Source organism: Chroicocephalus ridibundus, chromosome 4, assembly GCF_963924245.1.
Source record: "Chroicocephalus ridibundus chromosome 4, bChrRid1.1, whole genome shotgun sequence".
Classification (NCBI taxonomy): Eukaryota; Metazoa; Chordata; class Aves; order Charadriiformes; family Laridae; genus Chroicocephalus; species Chroicocephalus ridibundus.
Genome location: NC_086287.1, coordinates 66,224,957 through 66,248,588, shown reverse-complemented (window position 1 = coordinate 66,248,588; position 23,632 = coordinate 66,224,957). Strand labels below are relative to the sequence as shown.

At 44.5% G+C, this 23,632-nt stretch overlaps 3 protein-coding genes across 4 annotated transcripts; 1 reads left to right on the top strand and 2 right to left on the bottom strand.

Annotated features, from left to right (window-relative positions):
* Positions 1–567: 567 nt before the first annotated feature.
* Positions 568–4,885, bottom strand: L3HYPDH (trans-L-3-hydroxyproline dehydratase). The gene is made up of 5 exons (XM_063333623.1): positions 4,301–4,885; positions 3,837–4,006; positions 3,391–3,513; positions 2,386–2,527; positions 568–1,629 (listed from the first exon to the last, which is right to left on the bottom strand). Exons 1-5 carry the CDS (start codon positions 4,824–4,826, stop codon positions 1,508–1,510), a joined length of 1,083 nt encoding a protein of 360 aa, XP_063189693.1. The 5' UTR covers positions 4,827–4,885; the 3' UTR covers positions 568–1,507.
* A 72-nt stretch (positions 4,886–4,957) lies between these two features.
* JKAMP (JNK1/MAPK8 associated membrane protein) lies at positions 4,958–9,851 on the top strand. The gene is made up of 7 exons (XM_063333624.1): positions 4,958–5,075; positions 5,250–5,341; positions 6,079–6,233; positions 7,293–7,499; positions 7,948–8,129; positions 8,814–8,890; positions 9,185–9,851. The coding sequence occupies exons 1-7, from the start codon at positions 5,063–5,065 to the stop codon at positions 9,401–9,403; spliced, it is 945 nt and encodes a 314-aa protein (XP_063189694.1). The 5' UTR covers positions 4,958–5,062; the 3' UTR covers positions 9,404–9,851.
* A 446-nt stretch (positions 9,852–10,297) lies between these two features.
* On the bottom strand, positions 10,298–23,273 carry LOC134514659 (uncharacterized). Of its 2 annotated transcripts, none has more exons than XM_063332738.1 (10): positions 23,248–23,273; positions 22,641–22,772; positions 18,369–18,507; positions 17,993–18,072; positions 16,489–16,641; positions 15,183–15,285; positions 15,019–15,062; positions 14,304–14,466; positions 13,208–13,246; positions 10,298–11,982 (listed from the first exon to the last, which is right to left on the bottom strand). In XM_063332738.1, the coding sequence occupies exons 1-9, from the start codon at positions 23,251–23,253 to the stop codon at positions 13,230–13,232; spliced, it is 837 nt and encodes a 278-aa protein (XP_063188808.1). In that variant the 5' UTR covers positions 23,254–23,273; the 3' UTR covers positions 10,298–11,982; positions 13,208–13,229. The 2 variants fall into 2 exon arrangements, with proteins under 2 accessions (XP_063188808.1, XP_063188807.1); XM_063332737.1 differs by having other exon boundaries at positions 10,298–11,955.
* Between the last annotated feature and the right edge of the window lie 359 nt (positions 23,274–23,632).

The following is a 23,632-nucleotide window of genomic DNA, read 5'->3' as shown; positions in this document are numbered from 1 at the left end:
TGAAGGCTGCGACGCAATTAATGGCTGAAGAGCTTCTGAGGTTTCTGTGCTGAGGTTCGTGACGTGCTGGCCCAGCTCTTCCCCAGTAGTCAGGCTGGGGGGCTGATGACAAGGGAGATGCCCAGAAGCTAGAAACCCGCAGAGGAGTTTGCTCCCACAAGCATGGAGGATGCGTGTGTCGCTGCTTGCTCCCCCAGACCAGAGGCTGTACAGGATTTATCTAGGGGTTACAGGAAAGCTGGGAGCAAGAGCCCCAACACCAGCCCAAAAAACTTCTGTTGGAAATGCAGCCATTCTCTGAACAAGGGGGGTTTTGTTTCTTCGCAGTCCAAAGTTATAATTTCCAAGTTGACAGAAGAAATTTCTCCCAGGCTTTCCTATGCCAACCTTTTCCAAGCTCTCCAGTATGACTTGCTCCCTTCTGCTGCATAAGCAATTGGGAGATGATCATTCTCATTTTTATGTCTCTCTTTAATGAGGCATGCTCCCACAAGCGTGTTCAATGAACAAACACCATTTTGTCCAGAGACACAGTGGAAATTACAGGCCACGAGTGGTCTGAAGCTCTGCTTCTGCCACTGCAAATGCTTGCCTACATCCCAGGGCTTGCTTTGGTTTTTCCACTGGCAGTCCTCCCTCGGGGGACTCTGGCAAAGCACACATTGACTGCACTCTGCTGCGCAAGCTGCCCCTGGGCTGAGACAAAATCATCAGTAAATAATTAGCAATCAAAGGTCATAATGCCTCAGACCTTCGAATACAGCTGCTCCTGTTGAAAGTTAACCACGGGGTATTTGCAGCCAATGGTCCAAGATAAGCAAGAGAGGAAGGTTTAGGGAAGCAGAATGGAGTGGACATGCAGCGAGAGATAGTAGGAAGTTCTGAGCAAGCATCTGCTTCCAGCCCTGGGACACAAAGGGCTTTGGTAGGGGTAAAGCAAGTGCAGCGAGGAACGGGGCATCTGGACAGGCCTGAGCAGGGCAGACTGGAAAAGCTGGGGTATGAGACAGAGCAGCACAACCGGCTGAGTGGGAGGCATTGAGGAAGAGCAGGCAATCCAAACCAGCAGCCACGGAACACTTGGCAGAGTCCTGGGAATGTGCTCCAGGAGTGTAAACAAGAGGTAAAAAGCAGTGTCTTCATCTGACTTTTAATAGGAAGCTGGCTTTGAAATTAGTAATTTGCAGACGCAGAGAAGGCACATAATTTTTAAGACATTTCTCTAAGATCAGCTCCATTTTCTGCAAATAATTATTGGAAAAAAAAGAAGAAAAAGATTACGGCTTCTCAGAACGGCCCATATATGCTAATCACATTGCACCCAATATGCTAATCACAACAAGGGAACACTGCCTGTTATCTTGAAACATGGCAGATGCTGACACACCACCAAAGGCTCTTCCTGTTGCTCTGGTATATTGCAATGACCCGTGTGGAGAAGAACAGAAATGCTTGGGCAGAAGGGCAGCACCATCAGTGACACTCTGCCAGTGCCTCATGGCTCAGGTCACTTGAAGAAGAAGCCGTATTTCAGTGGGTCCTCCTCTTCGACAGTGAAGGTGGCTGTACCAGTGTAAAAGGCTTCTCCCGAGACTTCCACGATGACGGCATTGTAGTCCCCAAACCTGGCTTCCTGCAGAGGGATTAGGATCAGGACAGAGGCAACAGGAGGTTTCCCGCCCACCCAACCCCATGAAATGCCAGTGCTACCTGGCGCTTAGGCAGAGACACCCCTCACCAAGTGCTCTGCCTTGCCCAGGTACATCCTGATGTGCAGCAGCCCTTTTACCACCTCAGCTTGCCTGCACGAGCTCCACACCTGCACAAATGCTGCTGCCCCTGCTCTGAGCTCGCGAGCCCCTGCACTGCCACAATATGGGTTTGCCTCAAAGGAGGCTGACAAGCTGGTGGCTGCCTGCACCCAAAGAGCGAGAGCTCCCTGGGGCTTGTCCAAATCTTCACAGCCACGTGCTTCCAGATACCGTAGGGACAGGGCTGAGCCTGGAAATCCAGATGCACAGACCCAGCACCTCCGAACAACACGCTCAGTCTTTGAGCAGGGAAGAGGGGACTAAACCAGGAATCCACCCTTTAGCTGCCACTGAGAACAAACCAGACAGACTTATCTACCCCAGTGCTTTCCTAATGGCTGAGGGAGGATTTGCAGGGAAGCTGTGCAGCAGAAGAAGGTCTTACTGTTACTTGCTTCTCTAACAAAAAATCCAGAAGCCTGAGGCTTGTTGGAAGGCGAGACCCCCAGGCACCTCCCTCCTTCCATACATACTTCCCCAGGCACAGAAAGGCTTTTCTGCTTCTCCACTGAGCCAAGCCAACAGCACTTTTCCAGCAGTCCTCAGGACAGAGGGAAAGTCCAACACAAGCGACTTGCCTTCACCGCCTTCCCAGTGAACAAGGACCCTGTGGTGCTGCTCCGAAAGGTTCTGGTCTGATTCAGCTGGATGAGTCCCTTATGGTACTGCAAGGCAATGCGAGCCATCACACCCGAACCTGTCGGACTTCGGTCAACCTATATTCAAGAAGAGAAGATGAACCAGCTCTAGTATTTTGGGTTTTAAAAGAAAAAAATATTGCTTCCCTCAGTTCTTCTTTCCACCTTTATACTGCACTTGGGGGAAACCCCTCCAGCCCAGGGCTTTGTACAGAATTCGGATACATCACAAATGGGAAGACAAAATAAGCAGGTTTGGGGTACTTTTGGATTATGATCAGCTTTGTCAAACTTGTAGGGATGAACAATCTAATAAATATTGAGGCTATTTAGGGAGCACTTGAAAGCTTCCCAGCATCATAGCAAAAGGACTGAGAGAGGCAGACACCATTCTCAGGCGTGAAGGTAGGATCAGTTCTCCTTACACTTAACCGAGAGAGCTGCTGGCCAGCCTGGTTTTTAAAATCTCCAAAACCACAGCATTGGCCAGCTTCTGAGGTGATCTATCCCAATGATCCACACTCCTCACTGCTGGAAAGTCTAACCAAAACTTCCCCTGCTATTTATGGGATACCTTATCCACTGCAGACAAGGACAGAATTTTACACCCCCTCTATTCTCTCTTGTTCTTTTCATCCCCAGACATGCACTATGTTGGGATCCTGCCTCAGCCCCTGGACTCCTGGGAAATTCCTACCTATGGGATATAGGTATGAACCTTTTTAAAATGCCACCATCTAAGACGTGCAAAAGTATTTCCATCACAGGAACTAAACCAGCATGTGTTCAGTGACACTCAGCACTTCAGAGACATCACTGTAGCTGAAGAAATGATCGTTGCCCAAAACAAAATGAAACAGAACCATCTCCCGTCTCTACAGCGGATGTAGGAAGGGAAAAAGGTGGTGCCTTGTGTGTCTGAGAAGATCCCGTTTCTGTACCTGTTCATCTGCAAACACGCAGATGTTGGTGGTGGGCTCCTCACTAAAGGCATCTTTCCCATCTGTCAGTATGGTGCCATAGAGGAAAGCCAGGTCTTCACTTTCAGGGTGATGAAGCTTGAACTGCAAACAGCACAGACAGGTTCACCAACGTGCGCAGCAGCAGTATGTGCAGTACAGCTTCTTCGAGAGACCAGAGGAAGGGGACGAGGCCACGCTGCTGCGTTTCCACCTCTGCTTCTCCAGTAACAGAGACGGGTGCAGCAGCAGGAATGCGAGCTCCTTCTCACAATCTTGTGAGGCTGAAGGAGGACCCTGAAATTCAACATGGGGCTGGAAAATGGGACTCCCCTCCCATCCCAAGCATCTCAGGGAAATAAAGGGCCTTGGTCTGGTGCAGTCACTCTGAAGGGAACATGCTGGGGTACTGCAGTGCTCCGCCATACCTGTTTCTTCACCGCTTCCGTCACCGCACTTGCCGCACTGACGAGGTCTCTGGTCTTTGAAGAGCAGACATCGAGGCCCAGCTGCTTGGCGCTGAGGAAGGCGTAGAAAGTGCCACCGTAGCCGATGTCGACCACCACCTTCCCGTGACCAGGAACGTCGATAGCTAAGTCTGGGCAGAGAAAGGCAGCGAGGAGGGGAAATCATGCTGAGCAGTGGGCTCGCAAGCGGAGCTGGGGAACCCAGCTGCATGCAAGGAAGAGACGGGGACAACTCGAGTGCTCCCATGCCAGAGTGGGATGCCACACCTTCTACCATCCCTGACGGCCTCATCCAGCCTCTGGGGGACAGCAGAATTGGGGAGGGATTTGCCAGATGCCCCTCAGCCACGCCATGAGCCCCCGCCCTGGCACAGCCACCACCAACCCCTCCCCCAAAATTGCTATGGCGCAGGCTTGGTCCCCACCAATGGCAGCAGCGAAGGCGGGCACGCTGTGGAAGCGGACGGGGTTGCCGCTGCGGCAGCCATCCCAGGGGACAAAGGCAGTGACGGGCCCACAGGGGCAGTGCAGGCGGACGGCGGTCTCAGGGGAGGTGGGCACTGCCACCAGCCCGTAGTCGAGGGCGAAGCGGCCGAGCGCCAGGACAGCGTGGCCACACATGGTGCTGTAGCCGGCGCAGTGCAGGAAGACAGCCGCCAGGTGGGCACTGGTGGTGGCCACCCCGCCGGCCACCACCACCACCCCGTACATGCCGGCGTGGCCCCGCGGCTCATGCATCAGTGCTCGCCGCACGTGGTCCTGCGTGGCTGCCATCTCTCGCCGCAGAGACAGCAGCGACAGCCCCCCTGCCACCGCCTCCTCCGCTGCCTCCAGTCGCGGGATGATGCGGAGCGGCTCGCCACCCGTATGCATCTCCACCGTCTGCAGCACCAAGCCCGAGGGCGAGTGCGGCGGCAGCCGCCGCCCTCCGCCGCCTGCCGCCATCGCCATCGCCCCGGCGGGCCGCACCACCGGCCCGAGGCCCGGCCCCAGGAGCGGGCCCGCCCCCGGCGCAGTGACCCCGCCCCTGCGTATGGCCTCGCCCGCGGGCGGAGCAACCCCGCCCCTTGCTCGTGACCACGCCTCTATCCCTCGGGGGGTGGAGCTGGTCCCCGCGTCGGAAGCGGAAGTGGCGCGTGACGGAAGTGGCTCGGAGGAGTTGGCGGGCTTGTTGCCGGGTTACCGGGATGTTCCGTTCTGGTAGGCCGGGGACACCGGGCCCGGCGGTACCGGACTGGGCGTAGGGATGGGGATGGGGGTGTTGTCAGCGGCTGGAGCGGGCCGTGGGTGGCGCTCGGTGCCTCTCGGCTGCGGGCGGGGCGGGTCTTGGCGGACCGGAGGGCCGCGGTAACGCGGGCTGCGCTCTCCCCGCAGGTGTGGACATCCAGACCGCCTGCCTCGGGCTGTACTGCGGCAGGACCGTCCTGTCGGTCAACGGCTCCGTGGAGACCTACGGGGACTGTGGGGTAAGTGCGGCGCGGGCGAGTTTCGGCCTGGGGAGAGGAGAAGGACCCGCTCCCTCCTGAGCTGGGCCCGGCTTCGGCAGCGCAGGCCGCGGCAGCCCTCCGGCAGCCCTCCGGCCGCAGGCTGACGCGGATCCGCTGTAAGCAGCACCGCGGCCCGCAGCCCAGCCCCGAGGTGCCGTGGGGAGCAGGTGGAGATGAGGGCTGCAAAAGGCAGGCAGAGCTCCCTTACTGAAAGCAGGAGCTGCTCAATGAAACGTTCCACGAAGGAGGTGCTAAGCCAGAGCCGAGCAGAGGGGCTGCGAAAGCTGGAACAGGGTGGGATGGTACGGAGAGCTGTGCTGAAATCACTCTACCCAGTGACTTTATTTGAGTACTAAAGGAGAGCAAGATCCAGGGAGGGTGGAATGAATGGGGAGCAAGAAACTCTGTGTGGAAGTGGTTGCAAGGGGCCTGGTGACTGAGCTTAGTGAGGAAAAGGAGGTGGTATGACAGCGGGAGAGGAAAAGGAAGTCTTGGATGAAGCCTTTTAAACGTACTTCACCTTTTTTTATATTAAAAAGCAAGAGCCAGAGAGATCAAGGGCAGCATAGGCTGAGAAATTGCTGATATTAATGTTTCATCTCTTTAAAAATCTGGTAAGTTTATTGCCCCAGAACTTCTGTCTGTTTTCCCAGGAACTGCAATGATTCATTATTGGTACTCAGATGCTTTGTAAATACAGTCTCTACTTTTTGTAGGTATGCCCTAGAGGTCAAAGAACCGATGACAACAAAATCTGCCGGGAATGTATGGGATCTCCAGACCGCTATGACTGGCTGTACCTTGGCTTCATGGCCATGCTTCCCCTGGTTTTACACTGGTTCTTTATTGAATGGTATTCAGGAAAAAAGAGGTTTGTATACCCCTTCTTCAGATAAGTTATTTAAAAATGGAAGCCTTGCATCCATGAGTGAACAGTCTGAGATGCTGAATTGAATTGTCCAGCAGTTCATGCTGCTGGTTGAGCTGATATGAGCAGCACATAAGCTTTGAGCAGCTGGAGGGGGGCGTTATTTACAAACGTAAGAATCCTGCAGGTCCTTCTTGCCAGTCACTGCCCTCGGGACATTGGCTGTATCTCTTCAATGAGGTGCCCAGTCTGGCAATTTGGGCTGGATTGAGTTTCCCAGCAGCGGGCAGGAGCAGCACGTTGTGTCATCCCCTCTCTCCTGGGCCAGACCAGGGCCAGGTCACACCCGCAGGTGTGACCCACCTCCGCAGAGGCCCCGATCAGCAGTGCTCTGCATGTTCAATGAGAGAATGGGTTTGAGTTTTCTCTTTAGGAATACGTATACTGGGTTTGGTCCTTATAGCATAGCTGATGTAACCTTTATGTCAGCATGGTGCGTCAAGGAAGATCTGTAAAAAAGGGGTTTAAAACCACAGCTTCATGCGGCCATTAGGTGCTAGGCTGGAACTTTTAAGAAGTAATGACTCTAGAGTGTACTAAACTCTGAAAACATAGGGGACTGAGAGAGTTTAATATATGAATATACCATCTTGAACAAGGACTTGCAGCTTTGAACATTTCGCTTATATCATATGTAACAACGTTACCCCTTCTGAGATACCTGGGTTTTATCCTCACTGCTGCTTTCTGTGAAACTGCAAAAGCGTGAGTGTTGCTGTCCCTCACCTGAGAGGATGTTTATGCTACAGCAAGCTTTTATTTAAGTAGCTGGAATGTTGTTCAGTCACATTTTACACCTAAATCATCTGAGATTCTAAATGGGTTTTCACATTCAGCTTCAAATACTTAACTTTTTATTCAAGCAGAGTTGTCCTTCCTTGGTCACGTCGAATATTAACTCTGTAGAAGGTTCTGCGCTGCATGGGCCTCCACTTTTCAGTTGGCGTTTAGATTTCCTATAGTGTTAGCAAAATAGTAGTAAATCTCTCTCTCCATCCATAGTTCCAGCGCATTATTGCAGCATGTCACCGCCTTGTTCGAATGCAGCATTGCAGCAATTGTTACACTGGTCGTCAGCGACCCTGTCGGCTCTCTGCACATCCGCTCCTGCAAGGTGAAGAAGCTTTCGGACTGGTACACAATGCTTTACAACCCAAGTCCTGACTACATCACCACAGTGCACTGCACTCATGAAGCAGTCTATCCCCTGTGAGTGTAAAGGCTTTTGTACTCCTCTCTGTCCCTTCTTTATATACAAGTGTGTTTCTGTCCGTGCCTCTTCTCAAAGCTGCAAAAAGCGTGCAGATATAACTCAGACCAATGAGTATCGATTGCCTGAAGTCTTTCATGCATTGAGCTGTTTTATGTGTGAAGCACTTAGCAGCACCTGACGACTTCCTGAGTCACCAAAGAAGGTGGCGTAAATCCAGGCTATTTAGCTATGAAGAGTTAGAGTTTGGGGGGTTTTATGCTTTGCTGCATCTTCCCTGTTTCCCCTTGGAAAAGTGAGCCCATCATTCTGTGTTTACATCCTTTGATTGTAAATTCTTTAGACTTCACTGACTCTAACCCCAAATTCCCTCGTTCTGAGTTGAGTCTGTAGGAGAAAAACAACTGCACGTTTTAAGAAATTTTTCTTTTTTTTTCTTTTTTTCAGGTACACCATTGTGTTTATATATTATGCCTTCTGTCTTGTGTTAATGATGCTACTTCGGCCTCTTCTGGTTAAGAAAATTGCCTGCGGTTTAGGAAAGTCTGATCGATTTAAAAGCATTTATGCAGCACTGTACTTCTTCCCTATCCTCACTGTGCTTCAGGCCGTTGGAGGAGGCCTGCTCTGTGAGTTCTCTCTTAAACACTTATAAACGTACCTATAAACACACACTAACAAGTGACTTATGGGAGGGAAGGGCAGCCTTTTTGCTTTGAGAATAAGGATGTTGTTTAAGGTTATTGTGAGGAGTCTTACCTGAAAAGGTTGCTCACTAGTAGCCCTGTCCTAACCAGCCTCCTGATCAGCATGGCTTTTGCCTCTGCCGGTGCTGCTTCCCCGAAAAGGGAGTAGAAGAGGTATGAGAGGAAATTAATTCAGAGGAAGTTAATTCCATTTTCTGCTAAGGTAGAGTTTGTCTGATTTCAGAGGTGGATTAAAGTGTAAGTTTGGGGAGATCAGCTATTTTTGGTTTAGCTTCCAGCATGCTTGTCACATGAAGGGGACAGGTGCCACAAAATCTCCACTCAGCCTGGCTACTTTTCTCATTATCTGCCTTTTTCAATTAGTGATTTAAGTATACATTAACTCCCCCTGGAAATATTAGAAAAGGTTTGAAAACCTAAGATGGAAGGTTGAATAGTTGTGCTTGGCCGACCCTTACTGCTCTGCGTGTTTGATGTGATGATAAGAGGTGGGCTATAGTAGCTTAGTTTACTTCATACCCGTGGTTATATATGTAAAAACGATCTCCTCTGAATTGTACGTAATGCATTCTTTTTCCTGCTAACGTGTTCAATGGTTGCCTTTAGATTATGCCTTTCCATACATCATACTGGTGCTGTCCTTGGTTACGCTGGCTGTGTACATGTCTGCTTCTGAAGTGGAGGTAGGTAAATGTGTTTCCTCTGTTAAAACTCATAATATAAAATACTTGAGACCACTTTGTCTCTTGCCTTTACTCAGCAGTGTATTTGTGTTTAAGCCTCTTCCTTTAAGACTTCTCTTAGCCAGAGGAAGCTCCGGCGAGACTCCGTCTTGTGGTGTGTTGAGAAACTGTGTTATGTGCTGGAAGGTCTCAAAACCGGGAGGCTTCGTACAGGCTCTGAGCACCACATCTTTTAAACATCAGGTACTAGGTAACAGGCTGAATGCTAACAGGATGCTGTGTTTGTTTTGCAAGTCTTTCAAGGATCTTCTTGTCAGGAAGAAAAGGCTCGTTGTCCTCTTCAGCCACTGGTTACTTCATGCCTATGGAATCATCTCCATTTCCAAACTGGATAAGCTTGAGCAGGACCTGCCGCTGCTTGCCTTGGTACCCGCACCTGCCCTCTTCTACTTACTGACAGCAAAGTACACTGAGCCATCGCGCATACTCTCAGAAGGTGGAAACGGACATTAAAAGGAGCCTGTGCCAACAACGCTGTCCTAATCATGTGGATTAAGCAATTTAAGTGCTTGTTATGCTTTGGAAACTTCTGTGTTAAAAGAAGTTATTTATGTACAAGACTTCCAGGTGAAACACTTCTGAGTGAGACTGTATAATACGAAAAGGCTGCACTTTGTATTCTTCATACGTATCTGTTATAGATCAAAGGGAATGTCTTTTTATCTATTTATCACTGTGAATCCGTATAAAAAGCTTGTGACACAATCTAGTACAGCAGTTTGCTTGTATATGTTTATTTCCTAATGCAATATTTTAGGTGTTGTTTGAATAAAACAACAACGTTTTTCAGACTTTCAATAAAACAAACTGAGCTTGAATATTACACAGAGCTTGGTTTTCTTGTCACAAACTCTATCTTCTATTCCCACCCGTGGAAATAAACTTTTGTCTTCAGAAAATACGTTGAGCGTCTCCTCATTGATTCCTTGTGATGCTTATATATGGCTGCTAGGAAGAAGGAGGGGGAAATGCATTGTAAAGTTCACTGTATAGTTTGTGCTTTCTGTAATTCACGTATGGAGACCTCTTGTTGCATGAAAAGGGACAAAGCAGTTTTGGCAGAAGATAAACCCCCTTGCGTTCTAACACTCCTCACCGAGGTGGGAGGCTAGGTGCGGCTAGGTTTAAATTCTGAGTGATGCCCAATTCCGCACTATCAGTCCAACCGTGTTTAATATGTATTAAACTATTACGATTGGGATACAATGATAGTGGACTGCACCTTCAGTCTAGTCGTGCTCATGAACTAGCATGGCCACTCTCAAGCTTTTGGTCGTATTCAGGGAGAAACCAAAACGACTAGCTACTTAAACAGTGCAGTTTATTTAAACAACAGATCTATAGGTTCTTAGGATTGCCAGTGATAAATACACTGTCTGCAAAGTGTGTGCAAATAAAGATATTGTTAAGTATACAAAAGCATGACAAAGTTATAAACAACACAGCCTGGCTATAAACGTAGGAGAGAGATTCTCTAGAGAAATTTCTAAGTTCCCCGAGGAAACTCTCGGTATAACCTAAGTCTTACCCAAGGTGTCCCTATGGTGGGGAAGAAAGGCTCAGCCCGTCAGCTGGTCCTGGAAGTCAGTGATGGAGTTCTCGACTTGTTTGGGACAGTGTCTTCCCTGATATCCCCCCTCTTTCGGGCTATTTTTATACTATTTTTTTATCTTCAAAGTGGAGTTTGAGTGACTTTAGTCATAAATACTTTTATTATGATTGGTGTACTCAAGGAGGAGTGGTCACACCTTGGGGGTGGGTAGCTTCTGGGATGGAGGTGTGTTTTGGTACGTTGTAATGAGCAAAGTTCCCACAAAGGACAACATTTCATGAAAATTTGACAAAATGTTGGCTCAGGTAGCGTGTAGGCTGCTTATCTGTTTCGTAGTAAGCAAGTAGGCAGCTTATCTGTTCCGTAGTACCATCTCGCTCCCATATCTGCTATTCGTCACAAGGGAAGGCCACGGAACAATCGCGTTCTGTTCCATCCCTCGTGTAGTTTCGCAAACAACCTTGTCCAGGGAATCGCAGATGCTGCATTCTTCATGTGTCAGCTTCAGCTGTATTCTACCTCAGAAGCCTCTTGATTTTATGACTTTCCTTAATGTGTGAACAATGCGGTACTTTTGTATTCTTGGCCAATTTAGTAATTATTCCACATAATCCGCCCCGTGACTACAGTCACTCAAGCTCCACGATACGCAATACTGATGATAGGGAATATCACATGTCCTCGTGTGGTGAGGGATATCAAGTGCAAATACATCTTGTGGAGTGATCAAGTGAGTTAAGCTTTTCATCATAATCTAAAGTCTAACACACAAAACGATTGTCAATACAAAGCACAATACGGTGAGTACTAGTAAAACAACAACAGGATGGAGCATCTTGTTAAAAAGTCCTGTAGCCGTCGGCGACCATCCAAGAAGAGTGTCCCACGGTTCATGTCCCCCGTCTCTCTTGACTCTTTCCAGTACTTGGTGTATTTCTTCAACATCATGATGGACAGTAATCAGAGTTCTTTGTCCATTTTCTTGGGCCTCTTTCAACAGTCGCTTCAATTCATCATGTCAGAACGCAAGGGCGTTTATCTTCTGCCAAAACCGCTTTGCCCTTTTACACGCAATGCCTCTTCCTGGCGATGATTAAACAGTAGTAGCCCTCCCATGAAATTAATTTTCTTATACCTTGACTGTAATTTTCCATTTAAGATCAGATTAAAGATTTCCTTCTTCCGACAGCCTACACCTTTTGTCAGCAAGCCGCTTGCTGCCAGTAAACCTGTGAAGCATCTGTTAGCTATGTATGGGTGAAGCCTTCTCTGTGCCTTTCAGCACAGCCACCTTAGCTTCCTCTTCTGAGTGCTTCATGCCAGTTTCATCCCTTTGTTGGTGGTGCCAACAGCTCAACTTTTGCTTCTTGCTGTACCCATACTACAGCAACAGCAGTGATCAGACAGCAGCAGAGTTTAGCAGCAGAGAAAGGAACTTCATACAATATCACCACTGCAATAATGAAAGCTGCTGGAATGACTGAAGTACAAAACCAGCACGGACTTAATAAAAGGAATTGGAGATTCCTTATCACCTCAAAAAGATACTATTATCTCTGCTCTACATTAATCAAAATCTTTATGTGAACACCTTGATAAGAGTTGCTAAAACTTCTGAGGCTGTTCAGAAGCGAGGTTTTGACCTTGCTGAAGCCAAATACCCACTGACAAAAACTCTAGTCTTCTCTCTATATTGTAGAGGAAGCTACACAAAGCATATGTCCTGTATATTCGTCACCACTAATTTAGTGCTATAGAGGGTCTAGAAGAAGATGCAGAGCAGTCCTGAAAGTCTGAACACAGAAGGAAGAGTAATAAAAAGATCTTCTCAACTTAAAATCTTCCTACTGTGTGGATCATCGGCTGTAGCGGTGCAAAGAACAGTGTATACGTCTATATTTAAGTGTGACAGTAATGCTTTCTTTATTCTATTACCTATACCAACATTGCTAAGGACAGAGGCTGCCAGCAGCTCAGCCAGGCTTCCTCGAGATGTCGCTCTCCTCTTTTTCCAGAGAAGCTTTAATTTCATTACGTCTGATACGCCTTTCCTGATTTTTTTTTCTGTGAAATGCCAATTGACAGGTTCACTGCTTCTAAAAATAGCATGCGAACAAACTAAGTCTTGCATGCAGAAGGTTTTATTTAGGGATTAAGGAATTGTTCTCCTTAAGGAAATCAAGTGTTCTCTATACTGCTATGTACAATATGTAGTTTGCAGATGCACTAATCTAGACGACAGTTCTAGAAGTATAGTTTTAAAACTCATGTATCAAAATACCATTTCCATAACTGACAGATTCACAGGCATATTTTTAGGAAACACATATGTTTAGGAAACACATATGTTTAGGAAACACAGTTTTGTGTCTACATTTGCATAGGCGTCACATCAGTGCGTGCACAGTAGGCATGTGAGCAGCCAGGGCAGCTCCATGCTGGAAGAGCCATTTGGCAAAGGTGTAGTACTAAGGACTGTACACTTTTATGTGCATTTCCATGTATGGACTATATGTATTAGGTTTAAATATTGGGCTATATCTTGTTTTTAAAAAGAAAAGTAACAGCAACTCCCAGGTAATATTAGCTGTAGAAATGGGTACATCTTTTGATAGGTGTAGAGAATCATGTGTTAGTTTTAAAGGCTGCAGAATGAAGGACTCTATTAAAAGGCAGTGCAGCCCACGGCATACCCAAACACTGACCTTCCTGCTGGGGTCCAGTACTTTAGCCTTCAGCAAAACCTGGAATGCAAAATACAAATTAGTAAAGTCTTTTTTATTGCCTTCTCTCACTAGCATAAAACAATTGTAATGGCAGCCAAAGAGTTAGGTAGACACAGCTAGATAAATTCATGCGGTTTGGAATGTCCAAGCAATGGTTTTGCGGAGGCTCCTTGTGAAGAAACCTGCCCTGTGCATTTCACACAGAAAATAATACTGGCACTAGCTTTCAGATGAAGTGGGATTCTCTTCTGCTGTGTCTTTGCCATCCTTCCCCTCTCTGCCTGACTCCCTTCCAGGGACACGCCCTTCCTCTAAAAATTCGTCATTCCTCTTCCTGGTTTCCCTGTCACATTACCCAGACCCAATGATTTGGAAACAGCCTGTGTGCCATAGCCTTTCGGCTTTAGTCTGTATAAAAAACACATTCTGTAACAAGACAATGGCCATACAGTGACCAAACCCGTGACTCATTACGGATGAGACCTCTATGAACCAACAAGTAAAACAGGTACCTATAGGATTTGAGTTAAAAGGAGGCCCTGAAGCAAGTGATTTGTATGTGCTTAGGGCCCCTGTGTAATATCACCCCTCCCCAAGACAAGAGTATAGAATATTGTTAATTTAAATGGAAGCAGTAGTGCAACTTGCTCACATGTAATATTCTAGAGAACATAAACATTAATTAACCATATAGTCCTACAGTGATAATCATGCAACCACAAGCTGCAGGAGTTGGAGGTCTGTTAGTTTTATTTATCCTTTGAGGAAGAGCAAACATATAGTTCTGGAAAGATCAGCGATGCTCAGACTGTTTTATAGCCCCCTCAGTGTTATTATCACCAGCCTTTAGAAAGTGGCAATTAGAGATAATAATATCCAGGCTGTGTTATAAAGCATGTCTTGTTCTTCTAATAAATATACCACTATGTCTCAATCTGCAGCAGAAGGATCAGATAGAACTTGGCTGTACTACTTGTGTTTTATCACAAACTGATAAGAATTAACATATTCTGGGATTTAAAAAAAAGGGGGGGGGAAGGGGAAAAGGGGGGGGGGGAAGTTTAGTGTCTCTTACAGTGAGCATCCATTCTAGATTTCTTGACAATCAGAGAATCCAGTTCTTCCAGCTTATTTTGTAGCCTGCCATTAATATCACCAATCTTTTCCTCTCGTTGTAGAATTTTTGTTGTTAGAGCTGTCACTTCATTCAGTATTTCCTGCTCATTCTCCAGAAATTCCTGTAATGACACAGAGTAGAATTCATTTTTTCTTAAAAGGAAAAAAAAAAAGGCCCTCAAAATGTTAAGAAACCTGTTTTGTTTATCTTGTTTTCCCACAGCTTGACTGGCCACCAGACTTGTAGCTCTGCTGGAAGTTTTTCATTAACTCCTCAACCCTTGCGTGAAAAAAGCAAAGTTTGCCTTTCTAACGGAATAACCAGTGAAAAACTTTCTTACATGACAGTTTGGTGTAATTCGTGTTCAAAATGAAGGTCATCCCCAACTGGAAAAATATTACAAGAGTGATGAGCTGAATGTAGAACAGCAAGAATGTTATTAGATACAGGTTTAAGAAAGGCTTGAATGTAAGACCAGCAAAAGGAACAGTATCAGAAAAAATTCTTTTTATAGCCAGGACTTTCATACAATGCTGGAAAACATAGGTTTAATACTTTGCCCCTCTACAACTTCAAAGGTTGTAGTGCCTTATTTGCAAAATGCAATTTTATTTTTTACGTGGTAAATTAAATATATTTATGCAAACCAGTACAATAGAAAATTGAAATTCACCTTTTGAATACAGCTCTCCTCTGACCATCCCTTCAGAAGATGATCTACAACAGAGTTAACAGTTAAAATGTGGCAGATTGCTGTGTCAAAAAATGACATAAGGACTGAAAGTTATTATTAAAAAAGGTAACTTTTTTGTTCTGAAATAGTTATTAATATGTTACCATGAAGCACTGTTAGGTCATTCAGCATTTTGACTGTTGCTGACTTGTGGTTTTCTGCTTCGGAACTCATTGCAAGAATATCTTCTTTTATCTGCGCATTGCGCTGTGAAAAAATAATGACAACTGAATAATTCTTCTCTAAATTTTTCTCTAAATTCTTCTAAATAATTTCCATTTTCATGGTTTCTAAAGAGAACATGAAGAATAAACTGAGTTTTAGCTTACAGAAATACAAAGGTCGATGTATTCCCATGGACACGTTCTCTTTCAACAACAACATCTATTTCATCTTGTTGAATAAATTTTAACTGTTGCCAAAATCAACACAACCCAGCTATGTCTGTGCTACCAAAATGGATGACGACGCTGAGAGCAGCCAGAGCAGCACAGTTCACGTGCAACCAGGGAAACTCTTCCTCACTCACTCCCCAAAATAGGATGGATTCATTCACGTTGGATCAGCTCTACCAGTACCCAGCTTGTACTGTTCCAGGTTTGGCTGAAACGCGTTAGGTGGCCCGGATCAGGCAAAATAAATAGCATTCCCTGGCGCAATACAGGCGTCAGAAAAATCAGAGCTTCTCAGCTTCTGTTAGTGAACTGAACATAAGGAAAGGGATGTTTGTAGTGAAAAGAACAGTTCTCTTCCTGAGGGAAACCTTTGTTTCCATAAGGATATAATCAGATAGAGCTGCAGAGTAGCTGGTACCTAGCATCCTCAGTGCTAGCACACACAGGTTCAGGCAGCTGCCCTTGCAGCAGCAGAGCTCTGCGCTTGCAGGCAGCAAATAGTGCACGGGGTTCAGATCATCTGTGAAATTTAGTCCACATGGGATTCAGGTTTGATGGCAGCCTGGTAACAGTTGGCAATAAAACCCCTTTGAGGATCCTTCATGTCTTTTAGAGGGAAGGAGGTTCTACCACACTGATAGGCTGGGACCTGAAAGGTATACAGAATATCTTCAAAAGCATAGATTCCAAATTGCACAGGCCTATCGCAGGCCTATTCTACATCTCACGTTCATCTCAGCCCCCTTCATGCGGCAGGAAGGCCTTTTCCTACAATCCCTAACTGAATGCAGCAGATATACGATATTGATTATGCCTCAGGGAGATGCCTTGCCCTTGGATATTCCTCTTTGTTTCCTTTCGAATTTAAACACAGCTCCACACATTTATTTAAAAGGCCAGGTTTGCCCTGTGCTGCTTATGCTTCATCATCTTCCACAGCTAGTTCTCTGTGAAATGAAAAATGATCATGAACTTCATATTGAGAAGGAGCACTGTCAAGCTCCAATATACTCACTAATTTGAATCTGCAGTTCTCAGTGTTCACGATGTCAAGTTTCCTGTTGATCTCGTAGATGTCTCGTTCTAGCAGCTTCATACTCTCTGTATGATTTTTCAGTTGGTCAATCGCAGCATCACGCTTGATCCGCAATTCGTTCCTCAGCTCCAGCTGTTAATAATAAGCTCTTTGCTGCTAACTGATCTTTATATAGGATTTGTGTAATTAAATAAAGAGTTTTTGTTATGTGGCACCTTTCATTTTAAAATGGCAAGTACCCTCTGAGACAGGTATCTATCCCCTCTTACCAATGAGCAGGAAGAGATAAAGAGAGGAGAAGTGATTGCTCACAGTCCACAAGGAACTAGCTCTGCGACGTTCCTGCTGCAGGGTCATCCAATGACAAGGGTGTCACTTTTCTGTGACTGGAGGCTCAGGTGTACACAACTGTTTTGTTGTGTTATCCCTATTCTAATATAGTTGGAGAAACAGATCTCACTTTTCTGAACAATTTCTGTGTTGATGTGGCTTCTATGGAGCTCATCAGAGAGATTTGCTCACTACCAGACCACTGGGACACAAATCCTGCAATCTGACCAGCCTCATAAGAGCCCATTATGTGGTTTATTGAACTTGTCTTATGCTTCTCAGTAACTAAAGATACTTTGATTCTTCCTATTAACAGCAGAAGGTGTGACTCTGTTCCTTTTCCCCCTAAAGGTTTTGTTCTAGCAGAGAAACAGAAAGCAGAAGCAATCTGATTGTTTGCCTGGGATGCACAGCCCAGCTGAAGCAAGCTCTGGCCAGGCTGCCTGATCCCCAGCAGCCCTAAGCAAATGGCCCCAGTACATACCGGGACTGGTTGTGTATGCACCATAAAAATGGCCAGTGCAGGCACAGCAGGTCTGACATGCGCTGTGGCTACCGCACTCAGGCTTATCAGCTCTACCAGGTCTGGAGGTGGCTGACAGACAGAGTCACTGTGCAAGCTCTGCAGAGACACTCTGTCTGGGAGCAGCAGATGCCCCACACCTCAGACATTTTGAGCCACTGCAACTACCCCCACAGCTATACAAGTTTCTCTCTCTTCACACTGGTGCTGATTAAATGCCTCAAGTCAGAAATGAGAAATAGAGCCAAAGCGGCGGCAAGGATACAGATAGGTTTTTCAAGTAAGAGTTACTGAGGTAGCAGAAATTCCTGCCCTAGCAGTAGGAAGCATCTGAATAGAAGCAGGTTCACAAATGCCCTTAATTCACCATCTTCTTTTTGACTTGCTCACTTGCCTAAGGAATGTAAATTCAAGCACAAGGGCAGCTTGATAAAAATGCTGGGTTACAGGCTGAGCTGAGGTCTGAGGCATCCCCCAGATGGAAACACAGCAACAGAGGACGGTATGTCCGCAGCCCCAGTCTCCCTCCCCCAGTCCCAGTCTTCACGGGTGTCTGGTCTTTACTGGGAAGAAATAAAGCTGGTGATGGAAACTTCGCAGAAGTAGTACAGCTAAGTTTTAACTTATTACCTTGTCCTCCTTGAGCTTCCCAGTAGTTTTGATTGACTGCTGAATAGCTCTTTTGACTCGTAGCTCTTCATCTTTCTTTTCTACAAAGCAGAGAAAGGGTTTTTAGACAGTGTAATGACTGAACGTTAGAGTTAAGCTGTTATAAATAAATCTAGGTTCTATTAGTAAGTGATCTGTAAAACCGGTCTGGCATTTTTTTAAAAATGCTTTACATTTGTGTTATGGCCATGTCTGTAGATTCCAGTTGTTGCAAAGAGCTCAATTTAAACATGTTTCATAGTTCACTTGAGTCATAGGCAGACAAAGGGCTACGGCACACTGACTTTAGAAACAGCAAGAGGAAGCCCACTATGTAGAGGAGCTACTTAATACTTACGTAAAAATGATTTCCTCAGTTCTTTGTATTTTGTATACTCCTCTTCTCTTGCTCTCCGGGTTTCTTCCAAGGTTATCCTGCTTATCTTTAGTTCTTGTTCTTTTTTAAGTAGATATTCAGTTGCAGTTTTGATGTCATTCTTTAATGAAACTAAATATTAATCGATAATCTATCTATCTAAGCAGCATTTAATGCATTAACAATTCAACATATGCAGAGGGGCAAAAAACAGAGAAAAGAATACTGGAAGTGATCCCAAGAGGTCATCTTAGTCCTTCTCTCTGCTCTGAAGCAGAACCAATTAGACCTAAGTACCCATGACAGATGTTTGATTTGTCCTTAAAAACCCTAGTGGTAGAGATACCACGTCTTAAACAACCGATTCCAGGGGTTTATTATCTGTGTTGTCAATGCTTTCTTAGGGCCTAATTTTTTCTTAAGTTAAATCTATTCTGTTATTTGTCTCAACAACTGCACAAGGAGAAAAGCTTATCATCTTGCCCTGAATTTTTATTTAGTTGGTAGCTACTGCCATGTCTTCTCTTAGATTTACCTATTTTAAATGGAAAAGCTGCGTATTTCTTCAACCTTTTTTTGATCACCTTTACTGAACTCCTCTTGGATCTCAAAATAATCTACATCCTCCTTTAAATGAGTTGATCAATACTGGACGTTGTACTCCAGCTGTGTCCTACCAAGGCCAGCTAAGGTAGAGACCATACAACATAAGCCTTGCCAGGCTCAGCCTTTTTATACAGACTGATTTGACAGTTGCTTTTTTCATTACTACAAATCTTTGCTGACTCATGTTCAACTTTTCATCTTTAGTTGTATTTATCACGCCCTAAATATCTCCCTCATAATGGATTTGTACAGACAACTGTTTCTACCTAAACGCAAAACTATGGGTTTTTTCATTATGACCCTTTCTCCCCAGAAATTACTTCCTTCTCCAACTTGCTAAATAATTCTGAATTCTAGTTCTGACCTGCAGAGGGTGCTCCCACTCTTATCGTGTTTGTCATCTGCAGATAGGATAAGCATTCACTCTATCCTATCACCTGAGTCATTAAGGAAGAAACAGATTCATTCCAGTATGAGAATAGACATCCCACAAACTAACAGGGACCATGATCCTATTTTGTCAGAAAAGCTTGGGTAACTATTATGTAGGATGATTTTTCTAACTGTTTTGTACCTGGGATTCTCCAGCCTGGAAAAGAGACAACTGAAGGGACATACAATGAACGTGTGTAAAAATCACACACCTTTGCTGGACAAGATGAGAAGACAACAGTTTTTCACTGTTTCTCACAACACAAGAACTGCAAGATGCCAATAAACTTTTGAGACAGCAGATTTAAAACAAAAGAAAATTCTTGTCCTTATTAAATAAATGATATGTTACAGGTTGTTATTGAGGATAAATGTATATGTGAGTTAAAAGGATCAATCAGTGATAGGAGAGTATTGCTCTGAAGATCCAGCACAGCATAAAATTCCATCAAAAGCTATTAAATGCAGATACCATCTCCATCCAAAGAAGTTCCTGACACTTCATTTGTCATGGTGATTATACAGAAGAAGATTCATTCTATATTTGACTGTTCTTACATTACTTCGCCAAGCAGGACTATTGATCACTGCAGAAGACAGGATCCTGGTAGGACCAACATTGTGTCTTACCCAGTATGGCTATTTTGGGAACTGAAGTTGATTTGAGCTTCACTCGCCTATTCTTGATATGCATTTAAATATAATCATGAATAGCTCTGAAATGGCTTCAGCCACTTAACTACCTGAAGGTGAATTTCATTAGACTCAGATGATCTGAAGGCATCTGAGTTCTCTAGGTACGCTTGCTTGTCCTTTCCTATCAGCATGTCATTTTGTGGCTTGACCTGTCTCATGTTGTTGCTCCATGCCCAGCCATAAGCATATTTTTTCAATCATGCTTATATTGGTTTAATACAAACGTAACTACAACGCTTCTGGATCTGAGCTGTACATCCCCCTGTAACAGGGCTGCACACACTTAGCAGCCTGGGAATCTTTGCACTCTGTTACATCAGCATGGGGAAGAAGAACTACTAGCTTTTAAAGACTAAGCAGATCGTCACCTAAATACCATTACAAATCCGTACATTTTAATCTTTCTCTGTCTCGTTCCTTAGCTTTAAAAAAATCTGACCTTTGGTTTTAAGGAAAAAAAAAAGTCTAATTCAATGTATATGCATCTCTCAACATAGTGGAATCTCATCTTGGTTAGGACCAAAGAAACACAAGTCACGAGTTAAATGACTTTTCAGCGAAAAAATACATCCCTTCTCTTTTGCTGCAATAGGTAAAAACACAGAAAGGGAGAACAGGATCAGCCTATACAGACTGGGAAACTTGAAGAACAATGTTAAGAGAAAGACAAGATGATACCCAGGAAACAACGCCATACAAAGAAATGAAACTGGGCCCAGGATGTAAAGTAACAAGAGGACTCTGAACTTGCTTCTTTAGAGGACTTTAATGTCAAATGCTGCAGTACATGACTTTGTTCCCTCTGAGATTCTGAAGTCAGGCAAGTCATATCCATTCCTGTGATCAAAGACTAGAAATATTGCTCGTGATCTGTATTTTTTTAAGGACTGTAGCAGAAGGATGGGTTAAAAGAAAAGAAGAAAATGGAAATTAGGGAGGAGAATAGACAAAATGGCTCCCTTGGCAGACATTTATACGCGAAGAAGGTGGAGAAAGAAAGGGGATCTGAGTCTTATTTCTATGGACTATTTTGATATCATGCATCATCATGATGCTCCAGACAGAGCATAACAAACCTGATCTGACATGACTCTTACAAAAGAATTTATTCCCCTTACACAGACCATGTCCGTGAGACCGCATTCAGACAGAACCATTTTGCAGACAAAAATAGTGGAAAGCAAGTGTAAGAAAATGCTGAAAGCTCCAAAAGCAAAATGGGGAAGAAAACAAAAAAGCAAACTTCAATTGTTTCATCAAAATGGCATGAAATGAAAACAAAGCAGGAAAACAGTTAAAAAAGGAGAAAATGTTAGAGTGTGTCACTGGATGAAAATAAACAGTTACAATTACTTTTTACTCTGTCCAGGCCACAAAGGAAAGGGCAACCCTCTGATAACAGTTTCATCAGCACTGAATTGGATGAGGGAAAAACTCTTTCAGAACAGACCATATCAAAGAAAAGACAAAGACAGTCTCAAGGTTCAGTTAGCATCTCTCTTGCAGATTCTGCGCAGCTCAACTGCCAGAAAGTGCATGAGAATGAATCCAGCACAACTGCTTACTTAGCAGTGACAGTCTCAGCCCTGATTTTTAGGAAAGCTTGAGCAGTTACATGACCATAATTGTTCTGCGTGATATGGGAGCATAACCTCTCCACCACCAAAATGAGAAAGATGCTCAAGGCCTTCTGTAAATCTACCTTTCTAAGGTCAGGCATACAAAGAAGAGGATATTTCCTACGCTCCTGGTACCTGCTTTATCCCATCTCACATCAGACTGTTGACCAAGAGTCAGACAGTTTCCCTGGGAATTGAGCATATGCTATATACCAAAGATCGGAGAAACACTTGAAATCTTTGAAAGCTCTGCATAGTTCATATTCAGCATTTCAGTGTCCTACTTTCTTTGGGAAAGAAAGCTCATCAGTGTTTTAAAGAACACTGACACTAAGTAGCCTTGGGTTATGTCTTGTACACCATCAGTCACTCCAACAGATTTACAACAACAATAATTCAGAGGAGACTCTGACCAGTGTCTAAAATTAAGCTGTCATATTTCCATGAACGTTAGCCTGTTTACTAAAAAATGATGAAATGCATTCTATATTAACAGGTTACACTTTAGGAGGCTCACTACAAAGCTAAGCTGGACGCGTCTCAGAACTGAATCTGGTCCTGCACATATTTTTATTTTAAAATGGGAGGCAACCCTTCTGAGAAACATCTTGACTGCATTCTTTTGACATAGATGCCCATATGTACATTAATATATACGTACATATACATATATGGGTGTGTACTGATTCCAGTGTCTCAATCTGAGTGTCTTAAGTGCTTCTGAGCATTAAAAAAAACCCAAAATAAAAACACCAAGCTGAAAAGTAGACTATTTTCTTGAAACAATTTAAGCATTTAAGCATTGCTCCAATGAGCATAGTTGCAATGAGGTGCAACAAACACTGCCAGTTCATCCATCTGAAATCTTCCCAAGGTTAGTTAAAAGAACAATAAAACTTACCTCCAGACATTTTATTTTCTTAGTAAAATCCTCATTATAATTCCTGTAATCATTTTCCTTCTTACTTGCTTCTTCACTCAGGGCTTTGACTTGGTTTTCAGACTGAATAAGCTTTCTCTCAAGGTCTTTAATCTCATAATGGAAAGCAAAATGAAGGTCAGTGATTTCTGAAATACATATCTACTGGACCACTTGGAAATAAACAATTAGAGCAAAATGAGAGAAGTCTGCACAACACCTGCTAAGATAAATAATCTCTTTAAAATAGTTATTAATAGGAGTTACGGTCAGATCACAGAATCACAGAATGGTTGAGGTTGAAAGGGACCTCTGGAGGTCATCTTGTCCAACCTCCCTGCTTAAGCCAGGGCCCCTTTGAGCAAGTTGTCTAGCACCACATCCAAATGGCTTTGGAGTATCTCCAAGAACAGAGATTTTAGACGTTTAGATACTGAAGATATTTAGATCTGATCTAATATTTAATAGCTTACAAAGAATTGGCCCTTGGATGTTACTTACTTAGGTATCAGATTATTCTGATTATGTGCAGCAGGAACATACCGTAACACTGGATGTAGTGGGTTATAAAACCTGCTGTTTAACATACCTCCATAAGTAGTTCAGCATGCCTTTTTTTGCCAGCTTCTATTCTTTCATTAATTTTCCTGTTTACATTCTCCTCCTCTAAGAAAAAGCGTTTTCTCTGCATTCCTAAGTACAGTAGCTTCCACTGAAGCATTATTCTGGTGGCAGACACACAGACAGAAATAAATTGAAATTGGGAGAAAAACAGAGAAGGGAGACAACATTATATGAGGCACTGCAAGCCTAATTTAAGTAACTGAAAGACTCAAACATATCTCCTGGAACTTCAGGACTACAATCAAAGTGATTCAGACAGAAGTCTAGGATCCTGGAAAAAAATCTAGGAGGGATGCATGAAAAGACATAAAAAGCTTTCAAAGTGCCTCTGTTTGTACAGCACCTGGAGG